The 20,462-nt window shown below is 35.7% G+C and overlaps 1 protein-coding gene across 3 annotated transcripts in view; it reads right to left on the minus strand.

Annotated features, from left to right (window-relative positions):
- The window catches only part of Tmem64 (transmembrane protein 64), a 50,193-nt gene that overhangs the window by 21,087 nt on the left and 8,644 nt on the right, over window positions 1-20,462 (minus strand). For 2 of the 3 annotated variants that reach the window (XM_087190579.1, XM_087190578.1), the window contains exons 2-3: window positions 7,799-7,954; window positions 4,875-5,046 (exon numbers count right to left, since the gene is read on the minus strand). In XM_087190579.1, the coding sequence (XP_087046705.1) occupies window positions 4,875-5,046; window positions 7,799-7,954 (328 nt within the window). Of the gene's footprint in view, window positions 1-4,409; window positions 5,047-7,798; window positions 7,955-20,462 lie in introns of those variants that run through there. The other variant, XM_021255939.2, reaches the window with a different exon arrangement.

Raw genomic sequence — 20,462 nt, forward strand, 5'->3', positions numbered from 1 at the left:
ATGGGGTGGAAAACTACTCAGTTCCCTTCCTCTCCCTGCCAAGGTGAACTTAAGGCAAGACCTTAAGAGATAAAGAGTATTGAACAGACCATGCAAATATTTATATGAAAAATGGCCTTATAACTAACAAAGAATCAAGGACTACTTCCCTACTGGCTTCTACTACTTTTTGTTAGTCATGGGTCTTAGGATGAATATATTTACATTAAAACATTCCACTCTAATTATACACCTATTGTGAGAATTTTATAATTTTCAATTATTCTCTTTTGCTTCAGTAAATATCCTGTCCACTCTTTTCTATTCAATTTCAGTATATATTTTGTGATTTTTCAACTTTCTCACCTAGCACAATACTTTACAAAATACTGAGCCACCTTTAAGATAGTGGTATCAGTAATTACACAATTTGGATAATCAACTTTTTGAAACCTGGGAAAATGATTAACTATGAATTTACTCTATACAAAGAATTTAACACTATCAGGTATACAATGCTCAATATTTAACTCATAATATGTACATTCTCCCACGCTCAAGAGTGCTGATATGAACTCTAGTGTCAACCATAGAGACCACAGCTCTGCCCTGAGTGATGAGCACATTACAATGCCAACACACTGATCTAAGGAGGGCACCACTGCAGCCCCTGGCTGAAAGCAGTGGTTACCCCATGTGCCCCTGGGCACTTCTGACCCTAAAGGGTTAGCAAAACATATGCAATAGTGGTGAGTGCTAAGATGAAAGTTTTATGGCAGCAGCAATGTGCCCTTAAGGAAATTCATGGAAAGCAGAAAATTAGATTGCTGAAAGTTCTCTGACTTCATGAAAAGCATCATAAACATTATCACAGCTCTGGACAAAGGGTTAACAATTGTTTGGCTGGCAGGTGATATTTTTTGACTTAGTGGTACAGCTTTAGAAAACACTGAAGAGTAAGTGTCAACGTAAGACATCAGAACTATTTCTCCACAGGGCCTCTGCTATGATCATAGCACGTGGGTTGACTGTAAGCATTTTCATTTTTAAATGCACATCCTCTCTTTCCCCTGAACTGCTCGCTCCCATGGGACATGTCTCTACATTCATGAAAAAGAAAGAGAAAAGAGAGAGAAAATAAAATGTTACGTTTTATTTTCTCAGGCACACAAGTGATTTGGGATACTAGTTACCAAGACATTTTACTGATTCACCTTTAAAATTATTTAGTTTAAATCTTTAGCCACCTTGAAAATAGTTTGCAGCAATCTCTTTACAGTTCAGAAGCAGTGATTATAATTGAGTTGTGGAATAAGTTAACAGTTTATGTTCAGTACATCAGTTCATTTAAACTTCTGAGTCTTAAATAGCCTGTGGAATAGGAATTCCTCTCCCCTTTCATCTGTTTTTGTTGAGATAGGGTCTTGCCATGTAGTCCAGGTTGGCCTTGAACTCACTCTGTAGCCTAAGCTGGCCTTGAACCCAGTTATCCTCCTGCCTCAGTCTCCCAAGTGCTGGGATCACAGGCATGTGCCACCATACCCGACCTTTTAAAAATGACTTCTCAGCTTTATGCAGTGACCCTTCAAAAAATTATATCCTAAATGCTATATTACAACAGAAATCAGCAATATCCAATCTAAACACCTGACAGTGTAATACTAACAATCATTTTGAAACAATGAGTAGCTTCTGACTGAAACAAAATTCCCCCACCAAGTCCATCAATTCAACTCAGAAATGTTCCTTAAGTCTGCAAAAAAACCTCTTTTTTTTCTGCAGATGTTGCTCGGCTGTGAATGGCATGGATTTACCACATATGTAAGGATTTACTTGCACTGAACTGACATATACCTAAGCATTTTCTCAAGCTTTCTAAGAAAGCCCTACAACTAACAAATACTAATGAATGTTAAGTCCCAGCACAGCACGCTCCCTAAGAAGCACCCTTGTCAGTACTGTGCATTACCGAATAGTAATGCTGGATGTGTGTATGCACCTCGCCATTTACATCAGTTACAGTAAGGACAGATAAGAATAACTACTGAATTTAACAGCTTTGCAAGGAAGAAAATGTCCTGACTTTCTCAATGGAAGCTCGCTTAGAAAGGTCTGCAGTTGTTACAGAGGGCATCCAAGAGAATATGGCTGGTTTTGAATAAATTCAATGACTTATGAACATAAATTCAAAATGTACACTCTAATGACAGAGATTTGGTTATCTTATTTTCACAAAACAAAGAGTATAAATTTCAAGTTATTTAACAAATCAGATGATTAAATAAAAATGGACAAGAAAGTACTTGTAATTTATACAGCAAGATTTGGCAAACAGTAAACAATATATCATAAAAATATGGAAAACTTAGGGAAAGGCCCTGGAAACTCAAAATAGAATATATCTTTTATCTCATTTGGAAAATAAGTGGACTTTATGCTTCTTTAAATGAAAATAAAGCAACTTTATTCTGCACTTAAGCAGCTTAAGAAATCAAAACCATTTCATTTCTACAAATATTCAAAAATGGAGGCATTTAAAAATATATATGATTAGAGGCAAAATTTGGACAACATTAAAAAAATCCCATAGAAATGTGTTGCTGTCATGAGTGGGATGCAGGGTTAAAGACTGAGCACATAGCCATAGTAATGCGGTCCATAATTTACAGTGAATACAACAGCCAACAACCAAATTCTCCTAACAGCATGATGTTATAATGGACTGCTGTTTATTTGGAGTCTGGTAATGCTGACAAAAAAGAAAACTGCAGTTACAGATTAGTGTTTCAGAAATAGTCAATCCATACTATTTTAAGGAAAAAAATGGATGATTTATTATATAAAATTATGATTGGCAGAATACAGAAAAATTATTTCTCTTTTACCTTTTCATATTTAGTATAAGTACCACGCAAAGTGTAACATTTGGAAGAACGTATTACAAACTACCAAAAGGTATTCATTTGGTGAGGTTATTCAAGTCACAAATGCTGAGTAAATAAATGCACTTCAAAATATGTGAAGTATAGAACAAGTATAAAAACAGTGATCTTAAATAATGAGTCCTTTAACAAAAACTAATTGACAAACAAGAAGCAAAAGAAACATGTTGAGAAGTTAGAGAAAAACAAATAAAATGTATTGTTCAATAGGATCATTAAACTAATTTTAAAAACTGAATAATTAGGACTCCAAAAAAAAGAATACAAATATTCTAACACTATATATAATTATTCCCCTACCAATAACAGAAGGGAGGATTTGGAGGCCAACTATGTGCAGTACTCAGGTGCCTCTCAGAATATCTGCACTGAAGTTTTCTACTGTTACTCCAAGGTAAGAGAATATATGCACTGTAAAGAAAAGGAAAACAATTACATCTGCAGAGGGCAAAATTAATCTCTAGCACAAGACTAGAATAATCAGCTTCCAAAGAATTCCTTTGTAGTTGAGTAAGTCAGGGTAAAAGTTTTACCCTTTAATGAAAGGGCAAATAAGAGGTCTCTGATAAGTTGGAATACTCATGTACAAAAAGGAGATGCATAACAGAAAATCTCCACAATAACTATTTTCTCATTGGTAAAGACTAATCATTAATTGCACACTTACACTCTTTTAAAAATGAAGGCGATTAATGAATATCGCATTGTCATATGAATTATATGCCAAATTATTATATTCTACAGTCATAAGTGCTATTAATACACTTGATTTCATGCTACTAGAGAAAGAATCAGACACTTAATTTCACATTTCAGAATTCCTGAGTCTTATCAGAGAAAAATAAGTACCAAAAAACAAAACAAAATAAATTTACCTATAGTTGGGCATACAATACAAATCTGGGCATTAAGTTAATTTTATTTATAGTTTTAAAGCTGAAGACTATAGAAACAAATATATAAATATTTCAATGGAACTATAAACATGATTTTAAAGCTTTGTTTTTTCAAAAGGCGTTTTGATTAAACAAGGCCACCCGAGTGACACCTTCAATGATGGCAGGCCCACCATTTTAAAGGAATAATATCTTTATTTCAAAGCCTAATTATTAATACAAAAAGGAAAAAAGTTTATTTTAATAAAATGTTTTAGTAAGATTGTAATGGGACAGCCCTTTGATGAAAGATAAAAGGAGGGTAAAGCCAATATAACCAAATTAGAACACAAGTTCTAATTTTGAGCCACTACCCACTAAATAATTTCCCTTTTGCTTTGCATATTACACAGTGAAAATAAAAAGATATTTATCTTAAGAGCACTTCAGTCCCACAACGTAGGATTTAAGCTTGTGTGAAAAGATGTAAATGGCCCTGCATTAATGTGATGCTTGCGAAGATACATTCAACTGAAAGTTAATGTCCATTTCCTAACAAATAAGGAAAAGGGAAGCAAAGTGGTCCCATTTGAAACAATAAAACAAAACAAAACAAAACAACACTGTTTATTCCTTCTGGAAAGACTACCTAAGCAAAGAACATCCAATAACATACATTTAAAACTGCATACTTTTACTCATCTTTATAGGTAAGATGCATACAACTATTTATGAATTTTATAAATAAAGACACTTAGCAGAGAAAAATGTTTGGGTTATCTCTCTGTTCATAAGTACCCAGAAATAAAAGGATTAAAAAACACTAAAGTGCAGACCTATAGGCCATTACAGGCATGATAAAGAGGTACAGCCAAAATTGCATCTACATTTACATTTTACATATCCAGAAAGTGATTCTTGCTTTAAAAAAATTGTGCAATTTAAAAACTAGTCAGTTTTGTTTGTGCCGTAATACAAATAGAAATTGTCTCTGCCACTAACAAAGTGACTTCTAGACCTTGGACAGCACACTAGTACAATCACACATTTCTCTAGAATCATACAATATTGATTCCACCTCCAGAAAATGCTAGGGTCCTCTTGTTGTAGAATGATGAGCCGCTGGTATTTGGTTGATTGCCTTTAACCAGTGAGGTTTTCAGTTCCATTTCGCAAGCTACAATAGCTGCATTCAACTCCACTTGGGCTCGATGTACTACGTAAAACATGAGGCCTATGCTTATAATAATCTGTGAATAAAAATAAAATATTAGTTATCAATATTATATGCAGAAAAATAAACAAATTGATAAATATTTAGCTTAGAAGTACTTCACACAGGATGCTTCTTAAATATGACAGGTAAAAGGTTATATTTTAAAAAGTTTATACACAATTATCATTTATTCTGTCTTGTGTTGCTTCTCCCAGGAGTGCAGAGCCAAAGTCTGTAAACATTATACAGTATCAGGTAAATGCACAGCAAATATACATCCCTTTAATCCATACGAATTGTGTTTGCTTTGTACAAGTCAAACTTTTCTTTTTGTAATGAAAAAACTTCCTCCCAGGAACAAAAATAACTATCTAACAGCTGGCTAAACATTAACTGAGGTAGTATTATACAGGTGGGTTTTTAAATCCACTAATTGCTCTGTAAAGTCAATTCTAAAAGAAACAAGATACACTTACTGAAAACTCTTGTGATACTTATCAGTGGATGTAACACTATGTAAAGAGATGGAAAAAATGTTCAGAGAATTAATTAGGGGGATATGTGAATGAAACCCTAAATTGAATTTAGGCATGCTGAATTTAAGGCGCCTGCCAGACATCCAGAAAAGTTCAATGAATGGGTCTGAAGCAATGGAAAGAAATCTTGAGCTAACGACATGCATTGGAGGCTTGAGGACACAAACATTAGCATTCACCAGATTAATCGATTTGCCAAGGAAACATGTTTTTTACATTAGACAAGAAAATGTAGACTAGACTCTTCAGAAACACATACGTAGGAGATGAAAACAAAGAAGACAAACATAAACCAGGCACGTGGGGAAAAATACAAAATAGTGATATCAAAGAAACAAAGGGAAGACAGTTTTAAGGATGAAAGCATGGTCAACAGAATCTGGGGCTGCTAACAGGTCAAGCTGGATGAGAAGTGGAAAGTGCATCTGAATTAGAAAACGTTAATGATGACCTAAGGAATAGGTCATATCTTAGATCTGTTAGATGACTTGTTTCTAAGTTTCTCTATTAAAATGAAATGAGCGAACCATACACAGGGAGGAGAAGCCTCCTACAGAAAGAAAGACATCTCTTCTACTATCAATAAGAAAGCAGGCCAAGGGTATGGGCAGGAACAACAGATTTCTAGATGAAAATTGAGGGGTTTCCCTTTTGAAAGTCTCTGATTTTTCTATTAAAGAAGAAAAAAGGCAATCTCTTAAGAATAAAGAAGTAGAAGAAAGAATCAAATTGTGAGGAGAGTGAAAATAACTTGAAACTATTTCAGGCTATGTTTTAACTATTTCAAAGAAATATCTGAGTGAGAAGACAGAGTGGGGATGTAGGGTAGTTTGAAAGCAGGTGAAGGTCCACAACTAACAAATTAAATATTACCCATCTGTATTGTGTACAACTTTGCACCCACAAGAACAGGTACAAAGATTAAACTTGGATTTATCCAGAATTAGGGTTTTGGTTGAAGGGAACAAAAAAATATAGGGCATGAAAAAGAGTGACTAAAGAGACACTATGGACTCTAAGCTGGACATCGGTACAAGAATAGCTGTGGCTTCCTCTGATCAGCTATTTTGAATTCCTTCCATTTTACTGACACTATAGACTCACTTTAGGTTGATAGTTATTCAGCTCAGAGGCAAATTTGTGGTTTCTTTCTAGCAAACAGGAAGAACCTCATGATACACTCACTAACTTTAACATAAGCTTCATCTTTCTTCCCCTCTGCTAATTTTCTCCTTCAAGATGACTCCCCCATTTTTCTGTATATATTTTATAAGCTGCCATTAAGTTCTTACTGAAATAAATTAATCCATAACTAACATCAACAAATCAAACTGGAGGTTGATTAAATCTTAATTTCTCCCCCAAAAATGCCTGGGTTAAGAAATATGTGCCTTTTCTCTTTTGATTTTTAAGGTTAAATTTGCCAGCTCAAATAAAGAAGAAATCACTGCATAAAAGATAATCCTATAGTTTAAAAAGCATTAAGAATTCTACTGATTACAGTCGTGTAATTTACTAAGATGCACAGAAATATGAAATTTCAACAGTGAAAGTCCTCTGTGAACTACTAATGAATTCTAATTACTCAACTATAATATCAAAAGAAAATGTTTTGAATAGATTATTCATTTTCAGGAAATTAAAACAACAATATACTTAAATTTATATTAAAAAATCTGAGAATGCCATGTATGTCAAAATCTTACAGTACCATAAACATTAAATTACTACATATATTGTAAATACAACATATAAGAAGTAACATTGTGATTAATATGTTATATTATGACAAATAAACCACATACAATAAAAACTATACTTAGATTCTCGTTATCTAAAGAAAATACATCTCTGAACAAGAATTAGTAAAGGAAAATAAAAACTGACTCCTTGAATGTCAAAGATAATTATGAAATTTTTCAGAAAGCAAGCCCTTCGCAAAAGGCCAAATACAATATTTGCTTTGTGCTGACTTTGAAACTAATCACTGAAAAAAAATCCTATTTTTATCATTCCTTTTTCTTCCTTAAAAGAATTTTCAATAAGTATTAATTCGGTTCTAAAACCTTCCATATATCCACACAATTAAAGAAAAGTCAAAATATGAAGTATTGAAAGAACAATGAAAGACATAAAAAACGAAAAGATTCTCTTAAGTCATGTTCAATGAAATCTGAGAGGTTATTAAATAGCAAGGCAATACACAAAGAAAAAGGGGGAGAAAAAGTGAACCCTTGGCCTTAAACTCACCTGTAAACAAAAAACAAAATATCCACTAATACTCTGTTCTGCAATGACATCTTCCATTGTCCGCAGGGTGGTACCCAAGTAAGAATTCAGAAGCTGAGTAGGAAGCAGTCCAACTGAAGACGCCATCAGATAGTTGGGTAATGAGAGGTCAGCAATCTAGAAAGTAGATTAAAGGGAATGATTCATTACCAAATAACAAAAATGTGTACATAAGTCTTACTAGAGGCTTTTACTTAGGAGCGGAGAGGGCTGAAATACTTAAAAGCTTTCTGACTTTTTAAAATGATTAACAAGGAAATATGTGCAGAATGTAGATTTAGAATAAAATACAAATTGAAAGAAAATTTTAATATTCTATTATTCTACCACTGAAAGGGAACATTTGCAACTATTTTTCTTATATATAAATAAAACACACACATACAGATTACTTTGTATAAATTTTGTTGTGTTCCTCATGTCATTAAATATTTATAATTACTCTTAAATGGCAGTATGGTCACGGGGCTATGAAGCCAGATAATTTCAAAATGGCACTTCTGTGCTGAGAACTTGAGCCATGGTAACCATCACCTTAGAGGCAGAAAATCTGCATTGCTTATTTCTGTGTCTACATGGGTTGTTTTTTGTTGTTGTTGTTATTAAAAAACATGCAAAACTATAGCAAAACGTTTGCATATTAACCTGCACAGAAGACAGCATCTAAAATACTCCCAAATGAGTCAATTTCCTGGTATTCATGCCCTATTCCTGCTGGTGTGTGAGTTGGACCTGCTGCTTTTTAGCAAATAGATTACTGCATAGAAGCGATGCTATGTGATTTCCAAGATCTGGTTACAAAAAGAACAGGACTTCCATCTCTTCCTCAAGCAGGCCAGCTGCAAGTAGCTCCACAGAGAGGCCCACATGGAAAGGAAATGATTCCTTCTGCCAACAGCTAGCTAAGACCTGAGTCCTGCCACAGCTGTACCAGTGAGCTGCAAGTGGGCTCTGTCAATCAAACCTTAAAGTGACTGCAGAATTGTGAGGAAGTCAGAGCCCCAGGCCCTGCTAAACTGTAGAGGGATTCCTGACCCACAAACACAGTGAGACAATAAATGTTTGTTTTTTTCAGCTATTAAGTTTTGAAATGATCTTACACAGCAATAAATGACAAATATTACACCAATTTCAGTTATTTTATGATAACCCAGAGTGAAATTACTGGCTCAAATAGTAAAAATCTCACACTATCTTCCAAAATGTTTACAACCAGTTATGTATTTGTCAAAAATGAGTGTGTTGCACTCACTTTGGCAGCACATATACTAAAAAATGAGTGTCTATCATACTCTTACTAATTTAATTATATTTCAATCATTTTTAGTTTTTTATGGCTAAAATGTTTCATCATTATTTAATCTTTAGTATTTAATTCCAACATTCATTTCCTACATATACCTTTCCATTTTTCATCTATGGCTTTATATGTTCATATTTGTCCTTTTTTGGAATGTTAAGTGTTTTTCTTATTCATAAGATCTCTGTATATAGTGAAGATAACCTATGATCTATCATATGTGGCCTATGTTTCCCCAAAAGTGTCCTTTATCATTTTTTGTTTCTGTTTTTGAGACAGGGTCTTGTTACTGTTGCACAGACTGGCCTCTAACTCTTGGGCTCAAGTAATCCTCCTGTCTCACTCTTCTCAGTTGCTAGGATTACACATGCACATGGCTCATCTTTTCTTTTTTTTTTTTTTTTTGGTATCGGGGATCCTTGCGGTTGCACAGCAGGCGGTGAAACCACTGAGCTAAATCCTCAGCCCCACATGGCTCATTTTTTATGTTTTGACTAGTAATGATTTCTAAATGTCTATATAATCATATATTATCAATTTTTCCTATGATTTTCCATTGCTATTAGCTTTAGAAAGTCTTAGATCCCACTGCTAGTTTTTATGTTTTTCATTGTTTTCTTTTGTAACATTTATCAATTACTCCTGGAATTTAAGCAGATTGAAAATGAGGATATAGCCTTCCTTATTCTCCTCCTTTCCCAACAGCCTATTTTCTTAGCATTATGTATTAATCAAATAGATCTGTTGACTTGTGATATTTATTATAAATGAATGTACATAAAGGGCCTCTGAGGGGCTCTATTATCGACCATCCACATTTCAAATCTGGTACTAAAACTCACATTGTAATAAAGACTACCAGTTACTATCTGGGAAGGAGTTTCCCACTCGCTTCATAACCCTCCTTTACTCTTCTTCTTAAAATGCCACAAACAGTCTCACTACTTATTTTTACAGATCATTCAGCCATTCAAAAACAAAACAAATTAGTAAATTTTCTGTTGGAATTAGTAAATTAGGAAATTTACTGTGGAATATCCACAGTATTCATATTTTTAATCTAAAAAATTTTTATAATCACTCACTTTCATATATCTTACTAAAATTTATTTGTTTTATTCACATATATCATATCTTTCTTTTCAGTTTATTTCTAGGCATATTGTGTTCTTATTATTAGCACTGCTACTGCTTCTACTACCATTGCTTCTCCATAACCCTACTGGACATTATTGGTACATAATAAAGTTATTGGCCACTTTATTAACTTTTTCTTAACTAATTTTAAGTTCTAGTATTTTAATCAGCTACACATTATTTCATAACTACAGTACAATCTAAAGACCATAGAAATTATAATTTCATTAAAGTTACACTCATCTCCAGTCACAGAATTAGATACACCGTAAATGGTTTGGACAGAATATTACAGCAACAAGTTCTTAATTTGCTTTATCAATTACTGACTCAGTAAATGTCCATTCAAGATGTTTCAATAAGTGCTGGAAAAACAGACAGAGTGCCTACTCTTTAAGGATTTACATATCGACAAGTATAGATCCCATCTGAGTTACAAAAAGCCTGGAGGACTACATACATGCCCAGCATTATAGAATAGAGAGGAATTAAAATGTTGTAGATGTGGGAGCCAAAGGGAACTCTACCATTTACAATGAACATAAAAGCTATTAGCAGGCAGTGATGGATAGGATAAGGAAAGTAGGTGCTCCAGGAAGAAAGTAAAGCACAATGTGGCAGGGCAAGTATACAATACATTAATGAAGTTGGCAGTATGTTTTGGATCATTTGTAAGCCACATGCAGGGGAAATCCTGTAAATTAAAGGCAGGAAAGTAACTGGGGAAATGCTTGTTAAGGGCCATCAATGAAGAGTGAGCTTTTGCTCAGAGGAAAAGTACTGAGGGTCCACCAACAGGTGCAGAGAACTTTTTTTAGAATAAACACGTCAAAGGTATAAAATGAACAAATATGACATCATTTTAATTATGCTGCAGTTAATAACATTACATATTATGAAAGTTATCTTTAAAAACTTGCTATATTCCAAAATATCAGATGCAATTTCACAACATTGATTCCACCTCACCCCAGAAGGAATGGTTGGTATCAAGAAATCAACCAATAACAAACGCTGGCGAGGGTGTGGAGAGAAAGGAAGCCTCCATTGCTGGTGGGAGTGCAGACTGGTGCAATCAATATGGTGAAAATCAATATGGAGATACCTCAAAAAAACAGGATTAGAAGTCTCATTTGACCCAGCTATCTTCCCAAAAGAATTAAAAGAATCATACCACAGGGATATATGTGCACCCATGTTCATAGCAGCACAGTTTGTAATAGCTAAAACTTGGAAACAGCCCAAATGCCCATCAACTAGAGACTGGATAAAGAAGATGTGGGTTTTTTTAATAAAATGGAGTACTACTCGGCCATAAAGAACTAGAAACTAGAGACATTTATACCTAAGTGGATGCACATTGAGACCATACCCTTAAGTGAAATAAATAGGACACACATGTGTAAATACCAAATGGTTTCTCTGGTGTGAGAAACTAAAAGTGTAAATGAGGATCAAAATGTATAACTGATACTGTGAAATAGTAAGAAAAGGTCTAAAGGAGCAGGGGAAATGAGAGGGGTGGGAAAAGGAAAGAAGGGAAAAGAAAAAATGTGAGAAAAGGAAAAAAATGGAAACAAAGTCTTTGTAAATAGGGAAGGGTGCAGGGGGTGAAGGGATAGCAGGAGAATAGGGAAAAAATAAGAACCAAGATACATCATGTAAAGGTACAAGTTCCAATGATAAATGTAACTGTATTGTATACCTAAAATGTACCAATAAACTTAATGGAAAAAGAAAAAGAATGCAGTTTCAGTCCACAGCCTTTAAATGTAATGAAGTTTATCCAAATAGAACTCACAATTGCCATTCACAGATGACATCAAAATATGCAAATAGGGATGTTTACAACAAATTTCATTAACACGAAATAACCATAACACTCAACTCTTTAATAAGACTGTGGTCCAATGCATAAATCAACATTTATCAAAACTTTCATAGCCAACTTCATCATACAGAGAAAGTTTCTTTCTGTAAAGTTGAATATGAAAAGAAAACACAAAACTAATTTTAATCATTGTAAACAGTTTTGCTGCAGTGTTCAATGATTAGGTGAACAACACAAGAACATAGTTTTTAAACTACTAAATAACTTTGTTAAAGATAAACAGATTCCAAATTGTTTTATTAAGAGCATTTCTTCTATGCCAAAATAATACTTAGAACTTCCAGTTACCTCTAGTGAACCTAGGGCAGTCTCACTAGAATTCCTGCCTACAGTACCCTGGGCTCCTGGCTCAGGCACTGTCCTCCAAATCCAAAGAATCTGAAGAAACCTGGGATATCAAAGATATACTGCTGATTAGTTTCTGTGATTGGACATACTATGATAAAAGTTTCACAGACAGCAAATGACATCTGATGGTAGATAGACTCATTCCCACAGATACTGTGATTACTTGGAAACCCAATTCACTTATCTGGTTCAGGAGGTGTTAATGTAAAATATTCCTTCATCATTAAACCAAATAGGTCCCCCAAACAGAGCAGTAACCATTCTGGGTGTGTGGGGAGAAATTCTGATGAGCAAGAGCTGTTTTACCTCCAAACAGGGCATTTCTGGAGCTGATAATCTAAGACCTCTATCTTTACATCTGGCACAGAACAAGGGACAGCTCTGAGGCAACTGGGCTACAGTTCCTTGCTGTTTGTATCTGCTCAAGAGCTTTACCACCTGTAACGAACTCACTATATACCCTATCTTGGTACTGATATAATGAAGAACCTAAAGGCAATCTATGTTCAAAAGAACTCAGATTCTTCCCACACATATCTTAATAAATCTATTAGTTTCGGCAGAGTTTTACTTTCGTGCATAGGCATGTTTCTAGGTTTATGTATTTGAAATCCTATTTATTTACAAAGTTACTGTTGAGGGGTTACATAAATTCCAATTAAAGCATTTTAATATTATATAGAAAACTCATAAATTTCTACAATGATTTTTAAGAACATCAAAAGAAATCGGCTATACTTTCATCTTTTCATCCAATTATTATTCATTAATATACTATGTATTTTATTACATATGTTCCCAAAATACTATCGATGTTTCAGAAAAATTGAGGAAGAGGGAAAAAGTTCAGAAATGGAAACTAATTTTCATTCTCAGGAAAATGATAATTTTAAAAGCGGCTTAAGGAAAAGCATTAACTGCTCATTCTTTTCTGTCCATTCCCTGGATACTTCTATGTCTCCAGTCTCACCTACCCTAGCCGGAAACCTCAGAAATCATCACACAGCTCCTCCCTCACCCCAATTATCTACTGTGTCTTGTGGACTGGACCTTTTAAATGTCTAAGGAATCAGTGTACAGCCTGGTTCTATTTCTACACAATTTCCTCCTCTATAGTGTTGACACCCAGATTACCTCCATTAGCCATCTCTACTAATTCCTACAGAAATCTTTCTAAAATGTAAATCTACTCTTGCTTTTAAACTCTGGCTAACTGCCATCTGAGTTAGGGTCAGTTCTTCACAGTGCAAAGTGCTTCATGATCTGGCCTCTGACCCTCCAATCCGCTGAGGCTTCACATTTAGCTATGTTCCAGCAGCATGAAAATTCTCCGATTCCTAGAACCACTTGTGCTCTCTCTTCCATGTGGGCCTCTGTAATTGTTCCTTCTAGCAAGGAAATTCACATGCTTCCTGCTACCCCTCTTACTTCGGCAACTGTCTTTCACTAATCAGTCATCGTTTCCTCTAAGAAACCTTCCCTGATGTCCTGAGCCTGCCTAAGAAGTACTTTCAAGGTCTGGGATATAACACTGTGCCTGAAGATCTCACCCTCTGTTTGCTCCTCAGCCAGACTACAATTCTATGAAACAAGAAACCTCTCCATCTTGTTCTTAAGTTCCTAGATCTTAGCATAATGTTCATACCAAATGTTAGGTGCTAAATATATGCTGATTGGAGGTAAAATGTATCAACATCAAAATTGTTTTGCTAATAAATGTGGAGACTAACAATAGCTGCTAGTTTTTAAACAGGTAGAGCTGACAAATCTATTTGTAATTGGTTATTCAGAAACTGAGAGCACCCCTACCTTTTACACAGAAAAGGCATTAAAACTGGAGATGGGCCCACCAGCCGCCTGCGGAGCCATGCGGGCAGAGAGCCCGGGGCTGACTGAGCCCAGCTCTGTCCAGAAGGCCATGCCCACTTGCGAACAGGAGCCAGTAAGGACCCTCCAGGCATGCCCACCAGCCAACCGCGGAGCTGCCCGGGCGCCTGCAACAACAGAGCCACTCCCCCACCCCACCCCCCGCCTCTGGCCTGTTGGCTGTGCAGCTACCTGGTTCCACACTACAGAGGCACAGGGGGACATAAAGCCCACTGTCCTGAGCTGCAGAAGTGAACAACAGAGAGAGGGCCTCTATCAGGCTCCCCGATGAAAACTGAAGCCCACTGGAAAAGTGAAGAGAATCTCTGCAATAAAGGCACACCAGACCACCATACTTGGTAAGTTGGAGGAATCACTACCTCCCATCGGACCCTGGACTATCTTCAAGGAAAAGGCAGCTGGAACCTGCAATAGAACCTTGCAGGGTTCAACCCTGCAGGAGGTCAGGGACCTCAACTTGGGACTTGCAACCAGAAATCTGCTTCAATCTCACGGGTCTGTGACTGGCTTACTGTGACTCATTGACTTATAACTGCACACTGCTGCCCAAGTTGTCTATTGTGACAGCAGAGACACCCTGAAGGAGTCCCTTCACTTTTATCTTTTGTTTGTTATTTTCAAAATTACCACTTTTTTTGCTCTTATTTTAAATTTTTTTCTTCTTTTTCTACTCTTTTAAAATTTTTATTTTTCTCTTTTTCTTTCTTTTCTCTTTTCTTTCTCTCTCTCCCTTGCTCCCTTCCTGCCCCACATTGTTCTTCATATCCCTTTGTGTTCCTGTTCTGGCCCTAATTCGTATTTCTTCTTTACTTTTCTTTCCTTCTCAAACCTGTGTCCTCAGGCCTCACTGCTAACCTTCCCCTATCCTTCTACTTACCTATTCACCTATTCCTCCCTCTCCCACTCCTTCTAAGTCCCCATTCCAAAGGGTAAAGTTGCTATATTAAAGAGTTTATTCACTATAAACATATGTTGGGTTGGTCCTTGATTTTGATCTAATTCACACAGTTAAAGGTGATAGATTAATAACTACCACAAATGGACATTTTCTAAGAGGTACTTGATGCTATTGTGTTGCTGAATGTATCACTTGGGCTAAGGTGTTGTGATTGATCTAATCAGTTGTCCTTCCTGCTTTAATGAAAATGAAACAGCCTCAGAGCCATTAGAGACTCAAAACCTAAAGACCGGCTATATCTGGAAGACACTCTGAGAAGCAATCATTCCAGAAGGGTTCTAAATACATCAACAAAGATACTTACAATAAGCAACTGCAAAGTACCAACCCAGGAACTAAACCAAGGATAGTACCAAAAACAAAAATGAGAAGACATTTAAGTAAGGCACAAATTCAGACTTCCACCCAACAAAAGGCAAATTCTGGGGGAAACGAGGTGGAAAAGTCTGATAATCAACCACCTGGACACCCTGCACTGATAGCACAGGAAGTAACAAAACAGATGAATGAGGCTCTAGAAAAATTCAAAACAGAAATAATCTCCCAAATAACTACAGAGATGGTAAGCAGAGTGAAAGACATGATTAGAGGCTCTAGAACAGAAACAGATATAAAAATAAATGAGCTCATAAATACACTGGAAGCCATGAATCCTCAGCATAATAAAGAAATGGAAACCATGACCTCCCAACATAAGAAATGGAATCCATGAAACAGATTCAAACAGATATTCAGGAGATTAAAAACTCCACTGAAAGCACGCAGAAGAGATTAAGGGAATCTGAAGATAGAATATCAGATATAGAAGACAGGATTGCGGTTAAGGACCATGAAAACGGAAATTTCTTAAAAATAGTAAGGGACCATGAGAAATCAATCCAGCAGCTGCTAGATAATGCAAAGAAGAATAACATAAGACAGGCGTCCATGAAAAAACAGGAGAAACTACAATTGACATAAAAAAACTGTTCACAGAAGTAATAGAAGAAAACTTCCCAGACAGAGATGGAGAAGTGGACATGATCAAAAAGAATCTACACCTAGACATGTAATAGTCAAGATCCCAGAAACCTAATAGAAGAACAAAATCCTACAGGCAATTAGAGAAAAGAAACATCAGAATCACAGAAGATCCTGGAGTGAAGTATTTCAAGCCCTAAAAGAAAATAACTTCCAACCTAGATTGTTGTATCCTGCAAAATTATCTTTCAAAATTGATGGGGAAATTAGATACTTTCATGACAAAGAACACCTGAGAAATTTCATGAACACCAAACCAGCACTCCAAACAATTCTAAGCAATATTCTAGAAAAAAACAATGAAGGTCACAACTCCATGAGGCCCAACAGAGAGAAGTGACTAGGCAAGGTAAGACACTAAAGGGAAAGGGAGAAAAAATAAGAAATGAAAGACCCAACAACAGTAAAACATCATGACAAAGATGAGTAAATATGTACCAATTATAACTATCAATGTTAATGGGCTCAATTCACCAATCAAAAGAAATAGAATGGATTAAGAAGCAAAATCCAGCAATATGCTATATACAAGAAATACACCTAACTCAAAAGGAAATTCATACACTGAAAGTAAAAGGATGGAAAACAGTTCTCCACGCGACAGGAATCCAGAAAAAAGCAGGCATAGCAATCTCATTTGCAGACAAAATGGATTTCAAACCAAAACTAATTAAGAGAGACAAAGATGGTCACTACATCCTTCTGAAGGGAACAATCAAAGAGGAAGGGATGACAATCCTAAATATATATGCACCAAACATGAATGCCCCCAACTATACAAAACAAGTATTAATGGACAGGAAAAACCAAATAAGCACTAACACATTTGTGGGGGGGACCTCAATACTCCACTATCACAAATAGATCATCTAGACAAAAAATTAACCATGAAATTCTAGAATTGAACGAAGCTATTGAACAAATGGACTTAATAGATGCTTACAGAGTGTTCCACCCCACAAAATCAGAATATACATTCTTTTCGTCTACACATGGGTCATTCTCCAGAATAGACCACATGCTAGCTCACAGGACATATCTAAGTAAATGCAAAAAAACTGAAGTTACCCCCTGTATATCATCAAACCATAGTGCAATAAAATTAGAGATCAATAACATAAGAAACCGCAAAAGTCCCACAAACACATGGAAATTGAATAACACTCTCCTGAACAACCAATGGGTGACAGAGGAAATTAAAGAAGAAATTAGACAGTTTCTACAAGTAAATGATAATGCCAGTACCACATACAGGAATCTATGGGACACAACGAAAGCAGTTCTATGTGGGAAATTCATAGCAGTGAATGCCCATATTAGGAAAACAGAGAAAACTCAGATAAATAACCTAATGCAGAACCTCAAACTCCTAGAAAAAGAAGAGCACAACAAACCCAAAGCTTGTACAAGATAGGAAATTATAAGGATCCGAGCAGAAATCAATGCAATGGAGACTAAGAGAATGATACAGAAAATTAATGAATCACAGGGTTGGTTTTTCAAAAGAATAAAGTCGATAAACCTTTAGCCAACCTTATTAAAAAAAGGAAAGAAAAGGCTCAAATCCATACAATTAAGAACGAAAAAGGTGAAGTCACAACAGACCCAGCAGAAATCCAGAGGATCATCAATACCTACTTCGAGAACCTGTACTCTAATAAAATGCAAAACACAGAAGAAATGGACAGATTTCTAGATACATATAAATTGCCAAGGTTAAATGAAGAAGATATAGAAATTCTAAACATCCCAATTACAATGAGTGAAATTGAAAATATAATAAAAAATTTACCAACAAGGAAAAACCCAGGTCCTGATGGCTTTACGACATTTAAAGACATTTCTACAAGACATTTAAAGAACTATAACCATTACTCTTTAAATTCATCAAGGAAACTGAAAGGGAAGCAAGGCTTCCAAATTCATTCCTGGAAGCAAGTGTTAGTTTGATTCCAAACTCAGGGAAAGGGCCAACCTCCCTAATGAACATAGAGGCAAAAATCCTCAACAAGATACTGGCAAACAGAATACAAAGGGTCATGAAGAAGATCATACACCATGACCAAGTTGGATTTATCCCAGGGATGCAAAGATGTTTCAACATACATAAATCAATAAATGTAATACACTATATTAACAGACTCAAGGACAAAAACCATATGATCATCTCAGTAGATAGAGAAAAGGCATTCAACAAAATCCAACACCCATTCATGATAAAAACCCTACAGAAAATTGGAATAGAAGGTAGATATCTCAACCTGATTAAGGCTATCTATGAAAAACCAACAGCCAACATCACACTAAATTGTCAAAAACTGAAAACTTTCATGCTAAAATCAGGAACAAGACAAGGATGCCCACTATCACCACTCAATATAGTTCTGGAAACATCAGCCATAGCAATTAGAAAAGAGAAAGAAATAAAAGGAATAAAGATAGGAAAGGAAGAAGATAAACTGTCATTACTTGCTGATGATATGATACTTTATATAGAAGATGCAAAAAACTCTGCCAAAAGACTTCTAGACATAATTGACAGATTCTGTAAAGTAGCTGGATATAAGGTCAACACTCAAAAAAAAACCAGCCTTCTTATACACAAATAGCAGACTCACTGAGAGAGAAATTAGGGAAACAATTCCTTTTACAATAGCATCCAAAAAAATGAAATCTCTAGGAATCAGTCTAACAAAGGAAGCAAAAGACCTCTACGCTGAAAACTACACCACTCTAAAAAAGGAGAACAAGGAGGATGTAAGAAAAATGTAAAAACATCCTTTGTTCCTCCGTAGGAAGAACCAATATAGTGAAAATGGCCATACTTCCAAAACTACTATATAGATTTAATGCAATGCCGATTGAAATTCCAACAATAAAATTCCAACTTCACAGAACTAGAGAAAACAATCCAAAAATTTATTTGGAACTAGAAGAGACCTAGAATAGCAAAACCAATTCTAGGCAACAGAGACATGGCTGGGGGTATCACAATCCCCAACTTGAAACTATACTACAAAGCTACTGTGATAAAACAGCATGGTACTGGCAAAGAAACAGACCCAAGGATCAGTGGAATAGATTAGAAGATGCAGAAACAACTCCAGACATGCTCAGTCACCTCATCTTTGACAAAGGACCCAACCACCATCATTGGAGGAAAGATAGCCTATTTAATAAATGGTGTTGGAAAAACTGGATTTCAACTTGTCAGAGATTGAAACTAGACCCATACCTATCACCATCCACTAAACTAAGATCGAAGTGGATTAAAGATCTAAATATTAAGACAGAAACACTAAACTTGCTGGAAGATAAGTTAGGTAGAACTCTTGAAGACATTGGCATAGGAAAAGACTGCATGAACAAAACCTCAGTAGCACGGGAACTAGCACAAAGAATCAACAATTGGGATCTCATCTTATTAAAAAGCTTCTGCACTGCAAAAGAAATCACCAACAGAGCTAAGAGACAACCTATAATATGGGAAAAAAATTTTAGCAAAAAGTTTTGTACCTCAGACAAAGGACTACTATCTAGAATATATAAAGAACTGAAAAAAATCAGATCCCCCAAATTCAAAGACCCAATTCAAAAATGGGCATCTGAAATGAACAGACATTCTCAGACAAGGAAGTAAAAGCAGCAAACAAATATATGAAAAAATGTTCAACATCACTCATCATTTGAGAGATGGAGATGAAAACAACACTGAGATTCCACCTCACCCCAGAAAGAATGGCTGTTGTCAAGAAATCAACCAATAACAAATGCTGGCAGGGTGTGGGGAGAAAGGAACCCTTCTCCATTGTTGGTCAGAGTGCAGACTGGTGAAACCAGTGTGAAAATGAATATGGAGATACCTCAAAGAACTAGGGCTAGACGTCCCAGTTGACCCAGCTAGTCCCCTGCTGGGTATCTTCCCAAAAGAATTAAAAGAATCATACCACAGCGATGTATGTGTACCCATGTTTATAGCAGCACAGTTTGTAACAGCGAAAGCTTGGAAACAGCCCAAGTGCCCATCAACTGCAAACTGGATAAAGATGATGTGGTTTTTTTAATAAAATGGAGTACTACTCAG

The sequence above is a fragment of the Heterocephalus glaber genome, unplaced genomic scaffold, assembly GCF_053883595.1.
Source record: "Heterocephalus glaber isolate CG9 unplaced genomic scaffold, H.glaber_assembly_v1.0 deba00001553, whole genome shotgun sequence".
In the NCBI taxonomy this organism is placed as follows: Eukaryota; Metazoa; Chordata; class Mammalia; order Rodentia; family Bathyergidae; genus Heterocephalus; species Heterocephalus glaber.